Here is a 22,991-nt window from a genome sequence, read left to right as displayed (position 1 = left end):
GGGTATGACCCACCCGTGTCCGCGCGTCCTGCTCCCATCCTATCCGTGAGCTTCTGCTCCCCCGTGTCTGCAGGCTCTGTTCCTTCAAGTCCATGGATCCTGCTCCCACCCTGCCCATGGGTCGCACTCGTTCAGTGTCCATATATCCTGGTCCCCCAATGTCCATGGGTCCTGCTCCTTCACGTCCATATATCCTGCTCCGGCTCTCTGCGGGTCCTGCTCCCTCCATGTCCATGAGTCCCTGCTTCTCCTGTGTCCGTGGGACTTGTTTCCCCCTTGTCCATGGGTCCTTCTTCCACAGTGCCCTCAGGGTCCTATTCTCCCCATGTCCATGGAATCGTGCTCCCCACAAATCCCCCCTCTGGAGCTCTGCTCATCCTCTCCCCCGAGAGGCACAACCCAACGCAGCCCCCAAAGCAGGGCCCAGAGCTTTTTCTTGGCATTTTTTGGGGGCAGGTTCTGGCTGCTTTTATTTTTCTTTTAGTTTCTTTTTCTTTTTCTTTTTCTTTTCTTTTTCTTTTTCTTTTTCTTTTTCTTTTTCTTTTTCCTTTTTCTTTTTCCTTTTTCTTTTTCTTTTTTTCTTTTTCTTTTTCTTTTTCTTTTTCTTTTTCTTTTTTTCTTTTTTCTTTTTTCTCTTTTTCTTTTTCTTTTTCTCTTTTTCTTTCTCTTTCTCTTTTTCTTTCTCTTTCTCTTTCTTTTCTTTCTTTTTCTTTCTTTTTTCTTTTTCTTTTCTTTCTTTTTCTCTTTTTCTCTTTCTCTTTTTCCTTCTTTTTCTTTTATCTCTCTTTATCTTTTTCTTTTAAAATTTTCATTTCTTCTTATTTTTATTTTTTATTTTTCTTTTATTTTTATTTTCTTATTATTTTTCTTTCTTTTTATTTTTTATCTTTTTATTTTATTTTTCTTTTTAATTTTTTTTGTCTTTTTCGTTCTCTTTTTCTTTCTCTTTTTTTCTTGTTTCTTCTTTTTTTCTTCCCCCCTCTTTTTTATCTTTTCTTTTTACCTTTTTTTTTTTTTCTCCTGGGGGTTTACAACACGGGTGGTGGTGGTGGTGGTGATATTTCCCCCCTTTTCCTCCGTCCTGTCAATGGCCACTGAAACCGGGAGGGAGAGATAACAGAGAAGAGAAAACTCTCCGAGTGACCTTTGAATCAATTTGAAAAACCTCATTTAACTGATAAGTCTTGAAAGGCCCAGAACTAATTTGAAAATACATCTATTAAAATCTCATTGCCGCTGCCCGGGAGCTGCCGGGAAGGGTGTGCGTGGCAGCTTCCCGGGGTCGGGAGAGCTGGGAGAGCAGGTTTAAGCTCTGCTCAACAAAAGAGAATGTCGAGCTGGTGGGGCTTAAACCAGCGGAGGTAAAATCAGAATATTAAAAGGCAAAGGGCTCTTGCTCCTGCAGCTGGTGGGGGAGAGGGGAGATTTACAGCGGTTTTCCGGCCGTAGCCGGGCGCAGAGTCTGGGAGCGCAGACAGAATATTGGATTTTTTCTTTCCTCCACAAAACAAATCCAATATTTTCTCCTTCCCCTCGGATGCGGTTGCAGGGCTTGGGGGAGCCTGCGCCCCTGGCAGAGGGGGTGGCTCGGGGTGGGGGGGGGGGTGGGGGGGGGGAGGCTCTGCCCGTGCTCCCGGTGCAGAGGTTTGTCCTCCTCCGTGATTTCCTCAGGGATGAAAGCCAAAATCGGGGACAAACCTGCTGTGTGCCGTGGTGGAGGGATGGTGATGGCAGGAGAAGACAGAGGCAGGACCCAGGCATCTGTTTTCCTGCCCTGGAATATCCCACATCACCTGCCCCAGCTTCCCTGCAGCATCTCCTGGGTGTGGAGGAACCAGAAATTCCCCATGGAAACCTCCCAGGCAGGACGGATCTCCTCGCCTGAAGCCTTCGTGTGGCTGGGTGGTGATGATCATGCCACCGGAAAAATAAGGACGAATGAAAAGCACCCCAGCAGGGTCTGGCTGGGGAAAGCTTGGGCTTGGCAGCTCCGTGAGGATCTGGAGACTAATGTGTCCTCCTGCTCCAGACATTGGGGTGCAGTGTGGGACGTGGCTGCTGTGGGATGAGCTGTTTTCTGTGGGAATTGTCACCTCCCCAGACACGGTAGAAACTGAACCTGCCACTTCCCAGCACCTTCTTGGCTTCAGAGGAAGAGCTTTCCTCCCTTTGCTGCCTGATTCCTTCGGGTTTCTTGGCAAGGCTTGGGCAGTGGGAACCCAGAACCCAGGGTATGGATGGAAGCATCAGGTAGCTTTGATCTGCCTTCACCTGACATCTATGCAACCGGGCTTTGCCTCAGCTCCCTTTTTGGAGCTGGGATGCACAGAGCCTGCTGCTCAGCATCAAGCTGAGGCTTTAGTCAGCCTAGAATTTGTCCCATCAACCTGGGCTGTGTCAGGTCAATGTGGGATGAATGTGTCCCATCAACCTGGCATGGATGTATCCTATCAACCTGAGGCAAGTCCCGTCAGCCTAGGTTGTGTCCCATCAGCCTGGGATGTGTCTAACTAACCCCAAATGTGTCTCATCAAGCTGGGGGCTGTCAAATCAACTTGGGCTTTGTCTCACCAACCTAGGATGTGTCCCATCAACCTGAGATGTGTCCCATCAGCCTGGAACGGATGCATCCAATCCACCCAAGACATGCCCTTGGCCATTGTCCACCTCCTGCACAGCACCAACAACAGCGTAGAGGGGCTGAGGTCAGCCCTTGGCTTGAAAATTTGTCCCAAAAGGGAAGCTGGGGACAAAAATTTTCTCCAGCAAGGCAGGAACGCGCTGGGGCTGGCAAGCAGCCGGCAGCAGCTTTTGGCAGCCTTCATCCCATTTAGTGCTGGCTCCGTGCAGGTCGGCAGCCATCGAGTTTGCTGATTAAGGGGAAATTCCAAATCTCCTCCATGATTGATATGATGGCTTGGAATGAGGCTGGGACAACAGAGAGTGTCTCCAGCAAGGTTCAAAGCAAGGTGGGGTTGGGCAAGCCAAACAGATGATGGATTGTGAAAACATTGGGGCTGGGTAAACCACAATGAAACAAACCACCCCCACTGGAGTCTCTGGTGCTGGGAGGAGGGACCAGGGCATCGAAATTAAATTGATATTAAAGCTGAGACACATTTGCATGGATAAGGGAGGACTTTGAATGTCTTCCAGGGAACATTGTTGTGTTCCGTTAGGGATCGGTGCCGCTGCTCTGGGTGCTGGGCGGAGGTTCTGCAGTGTGAGTGAGGCGGTCCAGAATGTATCTGAAGGGGTTTTGAAGGAGTTGGAGTTGTTCAACTGCTGGTGAAGTCACAGCATGGACAGGGCAATGCCTAGGTGAAGAAATGTGGACCTGGAGGTGCCATGTGATGAGAGGAGGTGAATCCACCTACCCCCATGTACAGCAGCCACCTACAGCTACCCACAGCCCTGCACATCCACCTACAGCCACCTACCCCCAGATACATCCACCTAAAGCCACTTACAGCCACCTACCCCCAGGTACAGCCACCTACAGCCACCTACCCCCCAGATACATCCACCTACAGCCACCTACCCCCAGGTACATCCACCTACAGCCACCTACCCCTAGGTACAGCCACCTACAGCCACCTACCCCCATGTACACCGACATGCACCCCCCGTACTCATCCACATCCACCTACTCCCACTTACACCCACCCACACTTACATACACCCATCTACACCCATGTACACCCACATGCAACCACCTACAGCCTCCTACACCCACATGCAACCACCTACAGCCTCCTACCCCCACCTACTCCCATACACACACTCCTACACCCATATACATCCCCCTGCACCAAACCTCCACCCACCTCCACCAAACCTCCACCCCCAAACCTCCACCCACCTCCACCAAACCTCCACCCACCTACATCAAACTTCCACCCACCTGCACCAAACCTCTACCCACCTCCACCAAATCTCCACCCACCTGCACCAAATCTCCACCCACTTACACCCAACCTACACCCATGTACACCCACCTACAGCCTCCTAAACACACTTGCACCCACACATCTCCACTGCTATTTACACCCACAAACACCCCCACCCTTGTACCTGAGCCTCCCCCACTTCCATCCATGTGCACTCACCATGGGCAGGCTGAGATGGGCAGTGGGGTTGCTCATACTGCTCTTCCCCCCATCCTGCTATGGGTACTGATCTTTTGTCCCCACCTTTGGGGGTCATGCTGGTTCTTTCCTTCACCTTCTCGTTCCTGGGCTTTTGTCTCCAAGCTCTGCACCACAGAACCTGGTTGCACCAACCAAACCATGCCCTGGAGGACTCAGTATCACCATGAGCTGGGTTTGGGGAGTTGTGGGGGGTGGAAATTGCTGCCTGGCTTCTAATTTGGGGAATGGCAGATGCCACCATACCTGCCCTGCATTGGTCTCCTGGGAGACCTGGACCTGCCATCCTGCCTCAGTGCTGTATGGCTGTGGTTGTCCTTCTCCTTTTTGTGTTCCCAAAGCCAAGGTACAGAAATTACCCAGCAGGACTGACCCCTTTGGGTTGTGGGAAACCTCCTTGCTCCTGGCAGTCCCAGCATGGCTCAGCTCTGCTGAGCTCAGGAGAAGGAGCTGGAAAGTCCCCATACCGAGGGGGAACCAGAGGCTGGCTGTGGGAAGGGGACCAGCTGTCATCTCCTCTCTTGCAGAGCAGTGAGGAAAACCCCAAAGTCTTGGCAAAACACAAAACCATGAAGGAAAATCTAATTGCAGCTTTTGCTGCTGCTGCTGGCACGGGCAAGTGGCAAAGGACCCAGCTCTGCTGAGTCCAGGCTGGAGGAGATCTGAGATCTGTTGCTGGCATGAATCCAGGGAGCCCTAAATCACAGCATCACAGAATGGTAGTGGTTGGAAGAGACCTCTGGAGATCATTGGGTGTAATCCCCCTGTCAAGGGAGGGCATAAAACTACTGGGAGCTGGTGAGTTTGGGCTGTGCTGGGAGGGGGCAGTGCGTGGCACAGTTCTGAGGGCACACCTGAAGACCCAACACATCAGGGTTGGCTGTCAGAGAGCCTGTAAAACCCCCGAGCGGATCAATGTCAGAGGTCTTCAAAGGGGAAGGTCTTCCCGAGGAGCCTCTGCAACAGTTCCCAGCACTGGGAGGGCACGGAGCCACGGGCAAGGCTGTCTCTGGCTATGGGGACATCCCCAACAAGTGCCATCATGCAGCCAAAGGGACATGAGCTGTGACTCAGCAGTGGCTTGACAGATTGAGCATCCACCCCCCGCGCCCCGTGCCTCAGTTTCCCCACAGATAAGAGCGGGGGCGACAGTGCTTGTGCCACGTGTGTGAAGACAGCAGCGCCGGCTTGGTAGAGCTGAGGGACTCGGTGACGCCACGACAAGGGCCAGACCTCTGAGCTGGATGATGAGCTCCGGAGAGCGATGGCCCTTTGCAGGAGTCAGGCAACCCTGGGCTGATAAAGAGCAGGTAATGAGCAAACTCTCTCCATTAGGGATAAAATTGCAAATGCATCAGGAGCTGCTGACGGCTGATAGCATCGGGGGCTGACAGAGACATCAACGGCTCGGCTCGGCTCAGCCGCCGGCGAAAGCAGCTCCCAGCACGGAGCATCGGCACCGGGCAGCGCGGGCAGCAATGCGGCCGTGACGCCAGGGCCTGCCAGCAGCATCCCAGCCCTTCCCAGGGCCAAATTTCGCTGGAATTTGGCCCCGCTCTCTTTCTTTCCCCCCACCTTCTGAGGGTCCCTTGTTTGGCCCAGCCCCAGCACCCACCTGGATCGTTTACAGCTCAGCGGCTGGACCAGCATCCAGCCCAGTTCGGCTCAAAAGTGATCACAGATCACAGGATGTTGGGGGTTGGAAGGGACCTCCGAATACCATCGAGTCCTACCCTCCTGCCAGAGCAGGACCATAGAATCCAGCACAAGTCACACAGGAGCACATCCAGATGGGTCTTGAAAGCCTCCAGAGAAGGAGACTCCACAACCTCTCGGAGCAGCCTGCTCCAGGGCTCAAAAAAATCATAGGTTTGATGCTGTGGTGCTTCCAAAGCCTCTGTGGCATTGGGCGGGGGGGGGGTCCACTTCCCATGGTAGGATCCCTTCCCCATAGGCCTCCCTACTTGCCAGGAATGAGGATGAGGAGGGTGGTATGATGGCAGCACACCCAGGGGGACCCATGGCTTTAAATGGATTGCTGGACCAACACCCACCTTTGGTTCTCTTTTTGGGGGGGCTAAATGTCAGGATTTTGATGACATTTCTCACATGGAAGGCAATGAACTCCTACCCTGATACTCCCAGTGGAGTTCCTCTAACTGGAGGACTCCTTCTGGACCTCCCCCTCACCCACCTGTCCCCACACACACTGAACCAGGACCAGGCTGGATTTAGGGCACTGGATTTGCTTTTTTGTGGCGTGTGGTGAGCTTGGTGCTCGACCCTGTGGCTGTGCTGTGGCTGCTTCCAGCTCAGAGGGTGTCAGAAATGAGGTAAACAGAGGGGATACAGAGATGGGGTGAGAGGTGGGGGTGTCATCATGTGCTCTGCGTGTCAGGAGGGAAAAAGGATTGAAAAAGACGTCATCCAGATCAGGCTGATTTCAAAGCAGATGGCTTCTCCTGGAGATGACCTGAAAACATCTCCCCAAAACTGAAACAGCCTTTTCCACCCCAAGTTGACGACTTCCAGCCCCCAGCTGATGATTCCCAGCCCTAAATTAACAATTTCCAGCCCCAAATTAACTATTCTCTGCCTCAAATTGACGATTCCCAGTCCTAAACTGATGATTCCCAGCCCCGGACTGGTGAGTCCCAGTCATCAGCTGATGATTCCCAGCCCCAAACTGATGGTTCCCAGCCACTCCTCTGCCTTCAACACCTCCAAGATGCCTTCCACATTCTTTGCTCTGGATTTTGGCCAGGGTGGGATGCAGTTACCCCGTGGTGGATGCCGGTTTGGAGGAGGATGGGACCCGTTCTCTGCAGCAGAAGATGCAGGCAGAGCCTGGAGAGGGAGGTGGGGGGCATTAGAGTATTGTCACCTCCCCTGGACAAGGACTTGGTGGGGGAACATTTGATGACTTGTGGGGCTCGGACAACCTCCTGGCCTCTTTTCTCCTGGTGTGGATGGAGGGTTTATGCTGCCTTGGGATGGTAGTTCCAGCCCAGCCCATCACTCTTCTGTCCCATCGCTCTGAAGGGAGTGCTGGTGGTGGGAAGGGGTGACCCCCACCCTGGGCAGTGTCAGCATCACCCAGCAGGGAGATCCTTGGCTCTGCTCTGTCCTGCAAAATCGGGAGAAAACAGGCAAGAAGGGAAAGAGGAAAACAAAGAGGCTGTGAGAATGGGCTGGAGAGAGCTGAGACATTGACTGGATCCTGCTGCTCCTCTCCTTTTTGCTTTCTTCTCCTCCTTTTCTTGTTCTCTTTGTCCTCTTTCTCTTTCAATTTCCTTTTATTTTTTTCCCTTTCTCTTTTATCTTTTCTTTCTTTCCTCACCCTCTTTATTATTTTTCTTTCCCTTTTCCTTCTTCTTCTTATTTCCCCCTTTTTCTTCTTTTTGTCTTTTTCTCCCCATCTCTTACCCTTTCCTCCCCTTCTCCTTTTTCTGCTCCTTTCCCTTTTTCTATTTCTTTTTTCCTCTTTCCTTTTCTCTCTCTCTCCTTCTTTTCTCCTCCTTCTCTCTCCCCCTTTCCTTCCCCTTCTCCATTTTCTTCTTCTTTCCCTTTCCCTCTTTCTTCTCTTTTCCTTTTTTCTTTCTCTTCATTTTCCTTTTTTAATTTTCCTTTTCCCTCTTCCCTTTTCTCTTCCCCCCCCCCAAATTTTCTCCCTTTTCCTTCTCCTTTTTCATTGCTTTCCATTTTCCTTTCTTTACAATTTTAATTTTCACCATTTTTTCTCATTTTTCTCCTTTATTTCCTCCTTTTTTCTTCCCTTTCCCCCATTTCCCCCCTCCTTTCCTTTTCCCCTTCCCCTTTCTTTATCCTTTCTCTTTCTGTTCTCTTTTCTTTACAATTTTCTTTGATCCCCCTTTTTTTTCCTCTTTTATTTTCTCCCTGTTCCTTCTCTTTTCCCCATTTCCCCCTCTCCTTTCCTTTTTTCCTTCTCCTGTCTTTATTCTTTCTCTCTCCATATTCCTTTTTCGTTTTCTTTTTCCTCTTCTTTTTCTCTCTCTCTCTTTTCCCTCCATTTTTCTTCTCATTTCCCCCTTTTCTCTCCTCTTTTCCTTCTCAGCCCGTTTCCCCCCTTCCCCTCCAGCCCCTTTCCCACGCAGCAACAAAACCTAGCTGAGAGAACCCTTTCCCTTTAACCATCCCCCCGAAAACACCTCCTACACCCCCCCTACAGCCCTAGCCACACCATTACATTCCCACCTTCGAGGGGAAGCTCCCAGGGTCGGGCAGCTCCCACCCACTGAACAACCCAGGGAATAACCCAGCTCCGTCGGGATTAATCCCGGCTCCCGCAGCCCCTTCCCCTTCGCCACTTCCCCCCTAGCTCCCTGCCGGTCACGTACCCACCAGAGTGATGTGCCAGCAATATCCAACACGCAGTTAAAGCCACTCGTGGGAGTTTCAATAGCATCGACCCGGCCGGATCAATGGGCTGCACCAGCCCCACATTGAGGGGGAGGGGGGGCAAGAGGGGGGTGGTAGGAAAAATACCCAGGGCTGTGAAAAGGGGGGTGGTGGGAGCAGGGAGCTGATTGCAAATCCATCCCATGCTTGCTGTGATTAATTGCTGCTTTACCAGGAGGAACAGCTCTGCGTGGGGGTCATCCTTAAAGGTAATGCTGGGAGTGGTGTGTGTGTGTGGGAGTTTCTCTGCTGTGGTCAAAGGGGAAGAAGCAAAAGCAACACCACCACCACCCACCTCACCCCCACCTCACCCCCACCTCACCAGGATGGGGCCAGAGAGAGGCAGGGAGAAGGAGCTGGGGGGCTGCAATGGTGGGCACCGCCTGGACTGGTCATTCCCCTCCCAGATGTTATTTGGGACTTAGGAAGGATCCTCCCCTAGATGTTATATGGGAGCTGGGAAGGACCTTTCCAGACATCATTTGGGAATTGGGAAGGATCCACCCAGTCATTTTTTTTGAGTTGGAAAGGACCCTCCCAGATATTATTTGGGAATTAGGAAGAACCCTTCCAGACATCATTTGGGAATTAGAAAGGACCCTTCCAGATGTTATTTAGCAGCTGGGAACGACCCTCCCAGCTGTGCTTTGGAGGTTTGGAAGTGCCTCCCTCCCTAGCTGTTATTTGAGAGCTGGGGAAGGCCATCCCCAGCTGCTCTGGAGCATCCTTGGCTGCTTTGCAGCCATGAAGGATGATCCATCCTAGCAAGCTGGGATCACTGGTGTCCCAGCACTGGGATCTCATTATGGACTATCTCCTGGCCCAGCTCCCAGCCTGGGAATAACCTGAAGCTCAGGCACCCAGTAGGGTCTACATTTTCAGTTGCTCCTCATCCTAAACCCCCTCCTAAGCACTGCTGCCTGTGCCCAGGCAACCCCGTCATGCATGAGGGCATCCAACCCAGCTCGTGTGTCCTCTCCAGGTGCTTGGGGGTCTCTGTCCCGACCCTGCCCTGCCTTTCCCTCCCTGGAGGTGCCCTACTTGAATTAAAACATCATCCATCGTGGCAGCAGCAGCACGTAATCCCTGGCAGATCAGCCCAATTACTGCAGGAAATACCCTGGGAGCTGCGCTAATAACGGCAGCGCCGGGGGAGCAGCCACTGCCTTAGCGCCGGCCCCACGCAGCTGGGGGGCAGTGGGGCCTGGGCTGGGGCTGGGCTGGGCTGGCTGTGTGAGGTGGGGGGCAATGTGGAGGGGGTGATGGCCTGCGGGGTTGTTTGTGGAGCAGCAATGGACTGTGTGTGGAGTAGTAAAGGGGCTGTGATAGGGCAGTGATGGGGTTGTGGTGGGGCAATGATGGGGTTGTGGTGGGATTGTGGTTGGGGCAGTGGTGGGGCTGTGATGGAGCAGTGATGGGGCAGCGACAGGGTGACAATGGGGTCGTGATGCGGATGTGTGTGGGGTGGCAATGGAGCAGTGTGTGGGGTAGGGAGGAGGCAGTGATGGGGCAGTGATGAGGTCATGCCACCGTGTGGGGTAGGTGGTGGGGCAGTGTGTAGGGTCGTGGTGGGGCTTCCTGTGAGATAGTGATGGGGTTGTCATGGGGATGCATGTGGGGTGGTGATGGGGACAACGATAGGGTCGCAATATGGGACAACGTGTGGGGTAGTGATGGGACACTACAAGAGGAGACAACAGAGCAGATATGGGGCAGCGCTGAAGCAGTGACAGGGCAGCGTGTGGGGCAGCAGTGAGGCACTTGTTGGGCAGTGATGGAACATTACAGCAGGTGACAATGGGGCAGCGATGGGGCACTGTGTGACGCAGCGATCGGGTAGCGATGGGGCAGCCGTGGGACGGTGAAGCGGCCCGCGAAGAGTCGCAGCCCAGCAGCCGGGCTGGGGATGCTCTTCCAGCTGCTCCCGGCGCTATCTGGCCCCGCTCCCCCTTTCGGCACGCGTTGGTCCGCACCACTCGCACAGTGTGGGGCGGCTGGAACAGCCCATGGGGCCCAGAGAGTGGGGGAAGCAGTGGTCGCAAAGCGCCATTGGACAGAGGCGTCGGGGGGCGGGGCGAGTCGTACCATTGCCACGGCCCCCGGGGGGAATGCGCCCGTGCGTCCACAGGGGGGCGCCAGCGCGGCGGGGAGAGACCATCGTGTGTGAGGGGGTGGGGGGGAAGCAAACCAATCAGCGGCAGGAGCGAGCCGCGCTCCGAAATGGCGGCGGGGAGGGCGGGGGGACTGGGAAGGGGTCCCCGAAGGCAGCTGCTGGTAGCGCAATGGCCAAGGGGGGGTTGGAAGCTTGCCGCAGAAGGAGACCCCACAACCTCTCTGGGCAGCCTGCTCCAGGCTTCCAGCACCCTTACACCAAACAACTTTCTCCTCCGATTCCCCTGGAACCTCCAGGGCTGCAGTTTGTCCTCCTTGCCCCTTGTCCTGCCCCTGGGCACCACTGCTGCCCCCAGCCTCTTGCTCCCTACCCTCTAGCTCGGGTGCCAGTGTCCCCGTCCCCGCCCCCTTGCCATAGAATCACAGAACTGCTTTGTTCAGAAGAGACCTTTCAGATCCAACCCTGAGCCCAGCACCGCCAGGGCACCACCAAACCCAAACGGGCACCACCAAACCCTGGCACTCAGCACCACATCTCCACGGCTTTGAAGCCCTTCTGGTGACACCACCCTGGGCAGCCTGGGCCAGGGCTTGACAACCCTTTTGGGAAATAAACTGTCCCTCATGTCCAACCTAAACCTCCCCTGGTGCAGCTTGAGGCTGTTTCCCCTTGTGCTGTAAGAAGAGACAGACTCCCTCCCGGCTCCAGCCTCCTTTCAGGGAGCTGTGTTGTGCCCAGACCCCTCACCGTGCAGTCACCATCCTGGGCACATGCCACCACCACGAGCTGCTTGCCTGAGGACATGGACAGTGTCCTGCCAGGTGTGAATAGCCAGGAGCTGGGTTATGCTTGGAGCTGGGCTGTGGCATCCAGGCTGGATACCACCTTGGAGAGCTGAGGCCATTTGTAGTAGCAACTGGCAGCAGGGAAGGGCTCCAGTCTGGAAGGTCCCTCCTGATCTGAGGGACAACTGAGAGGAAGCAGTCCCTGCTGAGACCCTCCACCTGCTTTCAGAGGGTCCCAAACCTTGGTGAAACAAACCTCATCCCCCCCAGAGGATTACAGATTCGCCTGGTTTTCACAGCACCACAGAGCAGGAAAGCCAGCAGCCATCGAAGAACTGGCTCAGCCAAACCCTAAGAGAGCTTCCCACTTCACATCTGATAAATCCACCCAAGACCAAATCCACCCAAGACCAGATTTAAGCAGGAAATGCAGAAAACTGCTGGTTTCCCTCTTCTACTCCTTTCCCCTCTCTGCAGCAAACATTATTTGGATGGTAACAGCTCTGGACAGCATCTCTGCAGCGAGAGCAGCTGGGGAGCGATGTGCTGGGATGAGATGTGCTGCATTGATCGCTGGATTTGTCTGGCCCTGCTCAGAGACACAGCTCCAGGAGCTGCTGGAGGCAGTGGGAGTTTAGCAGGAGGAGCTCAGCAGGATGAGAATCACTGAGCAGCAGCCCAGGGTGATTCGTGGGTTCAGATTCACAGAATGGTCCGGGTTGGAAAGGACCTTAAAGGTCATCCGGCTCCAAACCCCTGCCATGGGCAGGGACACCTCCAACTAGCTCAGGTTGCTCAAGGCCTCATTCAACTTGGCCTTGGACACCTCCAGGGAGGAGGTATCCACAGCCTCCCTGGGCAGCCTGTTCCAGTGTCTCCCCCACCCTCACTCCCAACAATTTCTTCCTCATCTCCAGTCTCAGTCTGCCCTCATCAAGATTCAATCCTTTCCCAAGCCCTTGGTAAAAAGTCCCTCCCTGCCTTTCTTGCAAGCCCCTTTCAGGTCCTGGGAGGCTGCTCTAAGGTCTCTCTGGATGCCAAGGGGTCCCCTGATGCCAAGAGGAGATAGATCTTTGCTGCCCCTTTCTTATAGAGCAGTGAGGACAGAGCTGGACCCACAGCTGTGTGGGTGACAGGGATGTCCTTTACCCCAGATCCCTGAGGCAGGCTCCCTCTCTGGCATTTCTTGATTCTCTGTGTCACTGTGGCATGAACTGAACCCCAGACTCCCTTCTCCTCCCCAAGTTCTGCAGCTGGGGCTCTTGTGCCAAGGCTGAGCATGAACAGGTGTTGCTGGCTCCAAGGAAAACTCATTTCAGGGGTGGGAGGGTTTCCAGACATTCCTCATCCCCACCTCATCTCTCTCTCCCAGAAGGTGACAACCATCCCCTGCTGCTGCCATCCCCCGCGGCGCTGCCGGCTCCTGCCTGCCGCTGCCTGACTCCACCACTTCATTAGCACCAATTTGGCCTCATCACACTAAGTGGCCGTGACTGGGGAGAAGAGCGAGGAGAATGGAGCAGCTGGGAGGACTCCCAGGGCACCACTGCCCAGCTCTCCCTCACCCCAGGCAGCTGGGCAGGACCTGGGCTGTGCTTGGCAGTGCTGAGCGCTGAGCAGCTCCTTGGTGGCAGTGGGCGAGGAGCTGGGACAGGGAGGAGCAGCCAAACACGGCCCTAAAAAAGAACAACCTTTGAAAAGGAGGAGATGGGGAAAAGGGGGGAAGCAACTTTGCCAGCAGGTGGGATGACAGGGGTGGGGTGCTTGGAGCCAGGCAGCAGGTCTCCTTTTAGGCAAGGCTCCAGAAAAGCGAGTGAGAAATCAAACCCCTGCAGAAAGGAAAGGTTCAGAGCCACAGCACCACCTTTTAAAGTCGTTTCAAAGTGTTTGTTTCTGTGTCCATGAGGGGTTCTGATGCAGCTGGCTCAGGCCAGGGCTGGCTCTGGTGGGGTTGACAGAAGCTGGCCTGGAAAGAACAAGAATAAAAGCAGGATAAATATGGAGGGATGGAGCCAAGCAGCCACCACAGCTGCTTTGTGTCTCTTCTTCACCATCCCTCAGCCCTGACAAACTTGTCTGCTCCAGCACTGGCAAAGCTGAGAACACCATGAAAAATCAGGCAACGCTTGAGAAGAGGCAAAATGAGGTCCCAGAGGGATGGTGGTGTTTGGGTGGCTCTGAGAGTCCCCTCCAGCCTCTCCCAGCTGAGCTCCCTCTCAGGAGGGACCATCCTCACCCCAGCGGAGCACCAAGGGCTTGTAATTTCAGACTGTGTCAAGTTGTAGGGGACCCTCAAAAATCATCTTCTCCAACCCCCCTGCAGGCAGCAGGGATGGCTACAGCTACAGCAGGCTGCACAGGGCCACGTCCAGTCTGACCTTGAATGTCTCCAGGGGCAGGGCCACAGTCGCCTCCCTGGGCAGCCTGTGCCAGTGTCTCCCCACCCTCACAGTGCAGAACTTCCTCCTATGTCCAACCTAACTCTGCCCTGCTCTAGTTACAAACCCTTGCCCCTCATCCTATCCCCAGAGGCCCCTCCCCAGCCTTCTTGTAGTTCCCCTTCAGATACTGAAATGCAGCTCTGAGGTCTCCCAGGAGCCTTCTCTTCTTCAGGCTTAACAGCCCCAACTCTCCCAGCCTGCCCCCATAGCAGAGGTTCTGCAGCCCTCTGATCATCTTTGTGACCTCCTCTGGACCCTCTCCATGAACTCAAGGTCCCTCTTGTGTTGGGGGAAGCGGGACTGGACACAGCACTGCAGGTGAGGTCTCGGCAGAGCAGGGCAGGGCAGAGCAGGGCAGGGCAGGGCAGCAGAATCCCCCTCTCCAGGCTGAGCAGCCCCAACTCTGCCAGCCTGTCTTGAGGCAGAGGTGTTGCAGCCCTCTGATCATCTTCATCGTTTCATTCCAGTCCTTTCCTTCCACCTGCCAACCCACTCCACAAGCCCCTGGGCAGTGGGGGAGAGGGTTGGGGGTGGCCGGTGTGGGCGGCTGGCGACAACCTCCCAGCCCTGCGCGGGTCGATCAGAGGCTGCTGGCCGGAGCCGGTCCCCGCAGCCCTGCGCCGGGGAAGGGAGAGGAAGGGAAGGGCAGGGCAGGGCAGGGCCGGCGGCAGCGCGGGGCGAGCGCTTTGTCTCGGCTCATCTCCTCATTTGCAGCCTTCAGAGGAAGATTTAATTTGCTGGGCTCGGGGAAGATGCTCACCCCGCGGCGTGCTGCCTGCATACCAATGACCGGGGGCTCTCCCCGGGCCTGAGGACTCATCCTCTGGCAGCTGCCAGGGACGCCGGCGGGGAAGCCTCTGCCCCACGTGGCGTGGGGGGACACGCACCGGGGAGGGGGTGGGGAAACACGACGACAGGAGCTCGGGCTGGCCCGTGGGGCTCTGAGCCGGCAGGACTGTGAGGATGTAGATCTGCAGATGTGTCACAGCTTCTGGCCACATCTCTTAGGCTCTGGAGGGGTCTGAGGTGTGGTTTTCCCACGCTGTGGGTTTCGGGAGCGGGGCTGGTTTTGTTTTAACCATGTGGCCATGGCACTTGGGGCCATGGTTTGGTGGCCCTGGTGGTGTTGGGTTGATGGTTGGGCTGGATGATCTTAGAGACCTTTTCCAACTCAATTCTGTGAGTTTACAAGGGTTTGCAGTGATAGGCTGAGGGGGGATGGATTGAATCTTGAGGAGGACAGATTGAGACTGGAGATGAGGAAGAAATTCTTAGCATTGAGGGTGGGGAGAGAGTGGAACAGGTTGCCCAGGGAGGCTGTGGCTGCCTTCTGCCTGGAGGTGTTCAAGGCCAGACTGGATGAGGCCTTGAGCAAGCTGTGCTGCTGGGAGGTGTCCCTGCCCATGGCAGGGGGTTGGAGCTGGATGATCTCTGAGGTCCCTTCCAACCCAAACCATTCCATGATTCTATGAATGCATTTCCCAACCGGAGCCCACCTCTGCACTGAAAAAAACCCTGTCCTTGACCAACCACATCCAGATCCCCCCCTCCTTCATCCTTCCCTCCACCTCCCTTAGAGCCTCTAAACGCTCCTCGATCCCTCGACCCCGCTGCGAGCCGCATTGACAGAGAGAAAAGGGAGCCGAAGTGGGTGGGTTTGGGGTTGTTTTTCTCCCCCTCAGCTCGCCGGGGCTGGCTCTGAAAGCCGCCGGCTGTCTTTTTGTGATTTCAACAAATCGCCAGCACTTAAGCAAAGTGGGCAGAAAATTGCAGGTTGTGGTTGCGAGCGGCTGGAGAGGGAGAGGAGGCTGGGGCTGAGCAAGGAGAGGTTTGCGGCTGGGGCAGAGGGAGCCGGGGCTGGGGGGCAGCGGGAGCCTGCCAAGCCGTCGGGTATTAGTTAAACGCTTGGCGGAGTTCACGCTGCGCGGAGTAATCGCAGCTCCTGAGCAGCAGCCGCTTTGATTGTCTCGCTGATGGCTCCTTTAGAGGTGATTTGGAGGATGTTTTGCTCTCTGCTGGTCAAGGTTAAGTCAAGGAAAACGCTCTCCTTCTCTTGACACCAGGCTCTGGGGGAGGTAGGAGCCCTCAGCAGAAGTCCTCGGGTGGACCCCGAGGGATGTCTCTGCTGGCAGAGGTCTTTCCTCCTGCTTCTCCTCTCCTCGAGCTCCTTCCTTGTCTACCCCTTGTGTTTTTCCCCACAGCCAGGTCAGCTACCTGAGGGATGGGATGCATGAAGAGTGTGGCCAGCAGGTCAAGGGATGTTCTCCTCTCCCTCTGATCTACCCTGCCCGGACCACAACTGGAGTGCTTGGGCCAGTTCTGGGCTCCCCAGTTCAAGAGAGACAGAGAACTGGTGGAGAGAGTCCAATGGAGGCTATGAGGATGATGAAGGGACTGCAACATCTGTGTGAGGAGGAAAGGCTGAGAGCCCTGGGGCTGGTTAGTCTGGAGAGGAGATCTTATTCATGTTTACATGATAAGGATGGGTGTCAAGAAGGGGCCAGGCCCATTTCAGTGGTGCCTTGTGACAGGACAAGGGTCAATGGGCAAAAACTGGAACCCAGGGAGTTCCCCTCAACATGAGGAGAAGCTTCTTTGGTGTGAGGGTGCTGGAGCCCTGGAGCAGGCTGCCCAGAGAGGTTGTGGAGTCTCCTCTAAGAAATTCCAAACCCACCTGGACATGTTCCTGTGTGACCTGCCCTGCATGATCCTGCTCTGGCAGGGGGTTGGACTGGATGATCTTTGGAGGTCCCTTCCAACCCCTAACATTCTATGATTTCCTCCTTGTCACTCCTTGCTGGCTGGTTTCAGCCAAGCCTGGCTGAGCTGTGGAGGTCTCAGAGGTTCAGACACTGTGAGATGAGCTGAGGAGAGAATGTGAGAGAAGAGAGATCTCCATTATGGATGAGCTCAACCCCTTACTGGCCATCAGAGCATTCCCATGGGTCATAGGGGACCCCAGTCCTTCTCTTCACTGTTGGTTCTGGTACTGTGAGGGTCTCCTGTGCCCCAGGAGGAGCAAGGAGCAGGACAGGGCAGGGTAGCAGCCTGTGCTGTGGCTGTTTGCTGGAGAGATAATGCAGTGGCAAGGTGGAAGCCACATTCCCAACCCCATGGACTGCAGCTGGGCCCAGAGACCCTCCAGTACCTGACTGGGAGACAAGAATGCTCTCAGGGGTCTTGTCAGCGGTCCTCAGTGACAGCACATGAGGTAATGGACATAAACCTCAACACAGAAGCTCCATCTAAACATGAGGAGGAACTCTGTACTGTGAGGGTGGGAGGGCACTGGAGCAGGCTGTGCAGAGAGGTGGCTGAGTCCACTTCTCTGGAGACTTTCAAGCCCACCTGGATGTGTTCCTGGGTGACCCTACTCTGGCAGGGGGGCTGGACTTGATGATCTCCAGAGCTCCCTTCCACCCCCTACCATCCAGTGATTCTGTGCAGAGTCCTTTGGACTTTGAGATTTGTATAAAAAGGATTTTGAAGCACAGAGGAACCCCCCCCTGCCCCAGCCCGTGCTGAGCTGGGTGGGATTCAGAGCCGTGCCCTGAGCTGATCCCTCTCCCTGGCTCCCACCACTTGCAGGGACACAGGGACATGGGGGGTGGCCAGCTCCAGCCTGCCTGGGAAAGCAGTGCCTGGGGGATGTGGGGTAGGGAAAAGATCCTGTGCTGGGGGCAGGGCGGGGGGGTGGAGGGTGGGGTTGATGGCCACCATAAATAGAGCTGAGCAGCGTCCCGATCGATCCCTGCGCTGCGGAGCTGTAATTAGATTGAGCTGGGGAAGGAGCGGGGGAGGGGCTGGGGGGGGCTTGGGCTGCGTCAGCAGAAAAAGAAATTAATAAATAAACAAACGAGCACAGGAAATGAGGGAGGCCAAAAATAACAGAGGTGTGGAGCTGCTGTCACCACGGCCTCGGCGGCTCTCGGCGCGGGGTTGAAGTGCTGGCTCCGGTTCTGGTGCCCCCAAGGACAAGAAGGGCCTGGGGCTGTTGGAGAGGGGTCAGAGGAGGCCACCAAGATGGTCAGGGGGCTGCAGAACCTCCTCTGTGGGGACAGGCTGGGGGAGTTGGGGTTCTTCAGCCTGGAGAAGGGAAGGCTCCAGGGAGACCTCAGAGCAGCCTGCCAGGACCTGAAGGGCTCCAGGAGAGCTGGGGAGGGACTTGGGACAAGGGCTGGGAGTGCCAGGATGAGGAACAATGGCTTTGAGCTGGGAGAGGGGAGATTGAGAGTGGAGAGGAGGAAGAAATTCTTAGCAGTGAGGGTGGGGAGGGACTGGAACAGGTTGCCCAGGGAGGCTGTGGCTGTCCCCTCCCTGGAGGTGCTCAAGGCCAGGCTGGATGAGGCCCTGAGCAAGCTGTGCTGGTGGGAGGTGTCCCTGCCCAGGGCAGGGGGTTGGAGCTGGATGATCTCTGAGGTCCCTTCCAACCCAAACCATTGTGTGAGTCTATGAAGGCTGGATCCCAGTTTGACCAGCAAGACTCTGATGGTTAGAGTTTGTCTGGGAGCCTCGGGGTGAGTGGTTTGTAATAATTACTCCTAGGAATGGAATGGGGAGGTGGAGAAGTGAGCTTGGAGAGCTGGAGTGCTGGGGCTGGCTGTCCAGTGCTGCTGGTGGGAATGGGAGCCAGGAGGTGGGAATGGGAGCCAGGAGGTGGGAATGGGAGCCAGCAGGTGGGAGAGCAAGGGGACAAAGGAGGTCCCAGTGGCTTTGCTGGGCTTGCAGCAGGGTCACCATGGCTCCAGCAGGTCCTTCAGGGTATGGGTGGGGTGAAACATCCCTGCACATGTGAGTACCTCCACATCCCTACACATGTGAGTACCTCCACATCCCTACACCTGTACCTCCACATCCCTGCACCTGTGAGTACCTCCACATCCCTACACCTGTACCTCCACATCCCTGCACACATATGTATGTAGCTGCTGCATGTAGAGTGGACAGATGCAGCATAAGCTGCACCTTACAGAGCCAAAGCCATGCCCACGAGGTGCCCACCAGTGCCCCAAGGTTCCTCCCACTGCCACCAGCGTGGGGCTGGAACCAAGCATGCAAGGGGGGCACTGGGAAGGCATACAGCAGGTGGGGAGGGGGCTGGCAGAGCTGCTCCAAATGTGCACAGAGGGTGTGTGGGAGGCTCTGTTCTGTTGGTTGGCTGGTTTTGGGGGTGGGGGGTGGGGAAGCTGGGGAGTGTGGGGGGGAGGTGTTGGTTTGGGTTTCTTTAAACTCATGTCTGGAACCAAAGTCAACTTTTCTATAAAGTATTTTGTTTGTTTGTTTGTTCTTTTTGCAAGCATCTGATGGTCATAGGGTAGGTTTCCACTAAACCATTCTCTGCTGGCTACTTGAGTAAGGTACCCCCGGGACAGGGTCCCACCAGGGCTCAGGCTGTCCCTCAAGGATGGTAGGTTTGCAGCTAAACCTGCCTGGGGTGGGAGGAAGGGAGGGGAAGGCTCTCCACACCCAGGGCTGCCTGATTTGGCCTGAGTGTGGAGGTCGATCGTTGTCAAGCTTGGTGCCTCCTGTCCAGCAGGAGCAGAATTGAAGCCTCCCACCAGCTGCGTGGGGGTGGGGCAAGGACCAAGCCCAGTGTGCTGGGAGGGGAGGCTGAAGGTGTTGGAGAAAGGATCTGCTTCACTGAGCTCGAGGTTTCCCCAGCTTGGGGTGGAAGGGGTGGCATCATGGAATCACAGAATTGTCAGGGCTGGAAGGGACCTCAAGGCTCAGCCAGTTCCAACCCCCTGCCATGGGCAGGGACACCTCACACCGGATCAGGCTGCTCAGAGCTCAGCCCACAGTTCCCTGACTCTCTTCTGAGCTTTTCCAGGAGGAAACTCTGTGGCCCCAGCCTTGGAGGGCCAGACCCATGCCCTGCCTTGCCCATGGGCATCTCATGCTCCCACCCACAGTGCCCACATGTTGCCAAGCCCTGACCCAGTCAAGTTTCTGAGCGCCTTGCTCTCACCTCGACAGCTTTGAGGTCATCCTTTCTTTGAGGTGGAAGTGGACCAGCAACCTCCACCAGCCTCAGTTACTCCATAATGTTCTAGAGGAACATCATAGCAAAGTCTCCTTTTCTCACCCCTTCCACCAGCTTTGAGCTAAAGATTCCTGCAGTTAAAATCCAGATGTTTACCAAAGGTCCCTGCTCAGCTCTCTCCCTCCCTCGTTCCCTCCCTCCCTTCCTCCCTCCATGTTTGCAGCCAAGTCTGGAGGGGAGGCTTTTGATCTGCTGCTGGCTCAAACTGCCACACATGCCAAAGGATCCAGCAGCAAAGGCATGCAGGAGAGATGGAATTTCCTGGAGCTTCAGGTAGCTCAGGCTGTTCTCCATCCTCCAGAGGCAGGAAAATGCCTTCCCAGAGCAGGTGGAACCACAGATGGTCCTTACAGGCTGTCTGCTGTAGGACGTGGTGGCTGCAGGCTGCCCCTTTTGCAATGTCCCTGCCCCTGGCTCTTCCCTCTATTTTGAGAGACTTGGTGGCCAAGAGACACAGGTTCCTTGAGTCCTCCAGTGAGATCCACAGAGGTGCTGAGGAGGTGAGGGGGACCACACCAGGGTGCAGTGAGAGAGGGAGGCTCATGGATCACCCCCAGAATTAAGGCATGGAGCAGGTCTCGATGGCCAGGCTGCGGGAGCAGAGCCAGCCTAGGAGTTTCCTCAGTCTCTAGTCCCAAGGTCACCTGGAGATGCTGAGACCTGGGCATACCCTAGGCACCTGAAGGGGCGATTGGCTTCACCCAGGCCCTTCCCACGCTGCTGCTCTTGAGAGGCTCAGGATGCAGAGGGAGGAAGAGGAGGGAGGTAGCCTAGGGAGCGATGGGCTACAAGCCAGCAGCTTCACTGGAGGGAAGGGCCTGGGGGTTTATTTTCTGGGAAGGCAGCCTGGCACCCTGGCAGCGGGGCAGGGTGGTGAGCAGGCAGGTAGTGACTGTCCCTCCTTCTCTCCTTTGATCCCCCAGCCTGCAAGCGCAAGGAGCAGGAGCAGCAGAAGGACAGGAGCCTGCAGCCCAAGAAGCAGCGCCTGGTCTTCACCGACCTCCAGCGCCGCACCCTGATCGCCATCTTCAAGGAGAACAAGAGGCCCTCCAAGGAGATGCAGATGACCATCTCCCAGCAGCTGGGCTTGGAGCTCAACACCGTCAGCAACTTCTTCATGAACGCCCGGCGGCGGTGCATGAACCGCTGGCAGGAGGAGCCAGGCGCGAACCCCGGGGTGCCCTCGTCCTCTACAAGCACTTTCTCCAAAGCATGATGTCCCCCCCCGCCGCCCAGCCCTTCCCTCCCCCTTCCCAGGCATCCTCCTCATGACAAAGCCGACCCCCAGCCTCACGCTCATGTCCCAGGGTGGGTGCTTTTGGATGCTGTGGGGCCCTCAGCCTACCAAACCCTCAGCCAGGTGTCACTTCTGGATGGAGGCCTCATGCCACAAGCCTTCTGCCACGTCCTGCCAGCTTGTGGAGCAGGGGAAGGGTTTGCCACCAGGTCAGCTCCATCCCCAGGAGGACTTGGAGGAAAGCCTTGTGGAGCAGGGATGATGCTGGGTGGAGGGAGAGGGGGAGGTGCTGTTTGGAAGCACGCCTGGTCCTTGGGGACCGCGGGACCTTGTCTTCACGTGCCCACCAGGGTGTCTGGGGAAAGGGGCATCCCCTGACCCCACCACCAACCTGGGTCTCTGCCACAGCCACCCCTAGGGCTCCCATGGTGGAGGGGTACAGGTGAGGGAGACACAAGAGGTGGAGCCATGGGGCTGGGCTGTGGCACAACCCCATGGAATCAGGGCCAGCTCTTCTAGGGTTCCAAAGGGGGATGAGGAGGGAAAACGCTCCCCTGGAGGGTGACCAGGCTCCTGCCAGGTCTCTGGCTGCTGAAAGCTTTTCCCCCACGCTGAGGTGCAGTGAGGTTCCCGAGGCAGCCAGACCTTCTCTGCCATTGACACTTGGGCTTTTCCCTCCCTGGGAAGGCTTTGGACGCCTGGTCGAGACCATTCCTGTAGCCCCATTCTCCTCCACGGGCACCTTCCGCCAACCCCCTTCCACCTCCAACACCCCCCAAGAGCACCCCCCCCACCCCCCCACCTCCCCCATGCACACACTCACCCCAACCCACGAGAGCACCTGCCCCTGGATCCCTCCCAGAGGAACTTTCACGGCAAAGGAAACCTCCTGGCTGTGGCCTCCAAGCGGCCGAGCATCCCCCCACCCCTCGCCAGCGCCGCGGCCGGACCGGGGACCGCGGCCGCACCGCCTCGCCTGGCGCCCAAGCAGGTCAAAGAAGCACATTTTTAGCTACAGAATTCGGGTATTTAAAACATAAGGAATTGTTTGGGAAAAAGGAGACGGGAGGAGAGACTTGGAGCAAGAGGATCTCGAGCGTTCCTGGTGTCCGGCTCCGCCGCTCGCCGCGGGAGTTCTGCTTCACGTCGCGGCTGAGGACCAGACGCAGACCGAGCAGCTTTGTTGGCTTTGGGTCTTGCCCCACCCTCCCACCCACCCCTTGACATGCACTATTCCCCCGCCACCATCAACCCTTCCCCATGCTCCCCCCCCCCTCCTCTTCCCCTCCCCTCCCCCCTCCTTCCTTTATTTTTTTCACTTCTGTTACCAAAGAAATGACAAAACCCAAAGCGATAAACCCAACCCCGAGGAGGGAAGGATTCCCTCCCGGGAGCTGACGTCGGCGTTACGGTGGGCGAGGAAGAAATCCAAGGGTGGTGAAACCCAGCCAGCCCTGGGTGTGAGAAGGGTGGGGAAAGGTGGGGAGGGGGGGGGGGGGGGCGGGGAGGGGGGGGGTAAAAACCAAAAGAAAAACCAACCAACCCCCCTCCTCGAAGAGAGATGGAAAGAGACAAAACCCAACCAAAAAACAACCAACCAAAAAACTCCTGGAATACCAACAGCAACCACAACCACCAAAGGAGCTCGAGGCCAAGCTTGGCAACTCACTGGGAACTGAAAATCCAACCACCACCCCACCACCACCCCACCCCCCCCCCCAAAAAAAACCAAACCCCAACCAACCCCCCCAAAAGCCACCCCCAAGATACAAAGACATCAAATTTTTGGGGGTGGTTTGGGGTTT

The 22,991-nt window shown here is 56.0% G+C and overlaps 1 protein-coding gene across 1 annotated transcript in view; it reads left to right on the top strand.

Moving 5' to 3' along the window:
- The window catches only part of ONECUT3 (one cut homeobox 3), a 29,482-nt gene extending 6,827 nt beyond the window's left edge, over positions 1–22,655 (top strand). The window contains 1 exon segment of the mRNA XM_068156345.1: positions 20,873–22,655. Coding sequence (XP_068012446.1) covers positions 20,873–21,165 — 293 coding nt within the window. The 3' untranslated portion in view covers positions 21,166–22,655.
- The last annotated feature ends 336 nt before the right edge of the window (positions 22,656–22,991 follow it).

This window comes from Melanerpes formicivorus, unplaced genomic scaffold (assembly GCF_026170545.1).
Source record: "Melanerpes formicivorus ecotype bairdi unplaced genomic scaffold, bMelFor1.0.p_v2 SCAF_34, whole genome shotgun sequence".
NCBI classification, from domain to species: Eukaryota; Metazoa; Chordata; class Aves; order Piciformes; family Picidae; genus Melanerpes; species Melanerpes formicivorus.
Note: the sequence above shows the minus strand (reverse complement) of the source record. Positions and strands in the feature narration are given on the sequence as shown.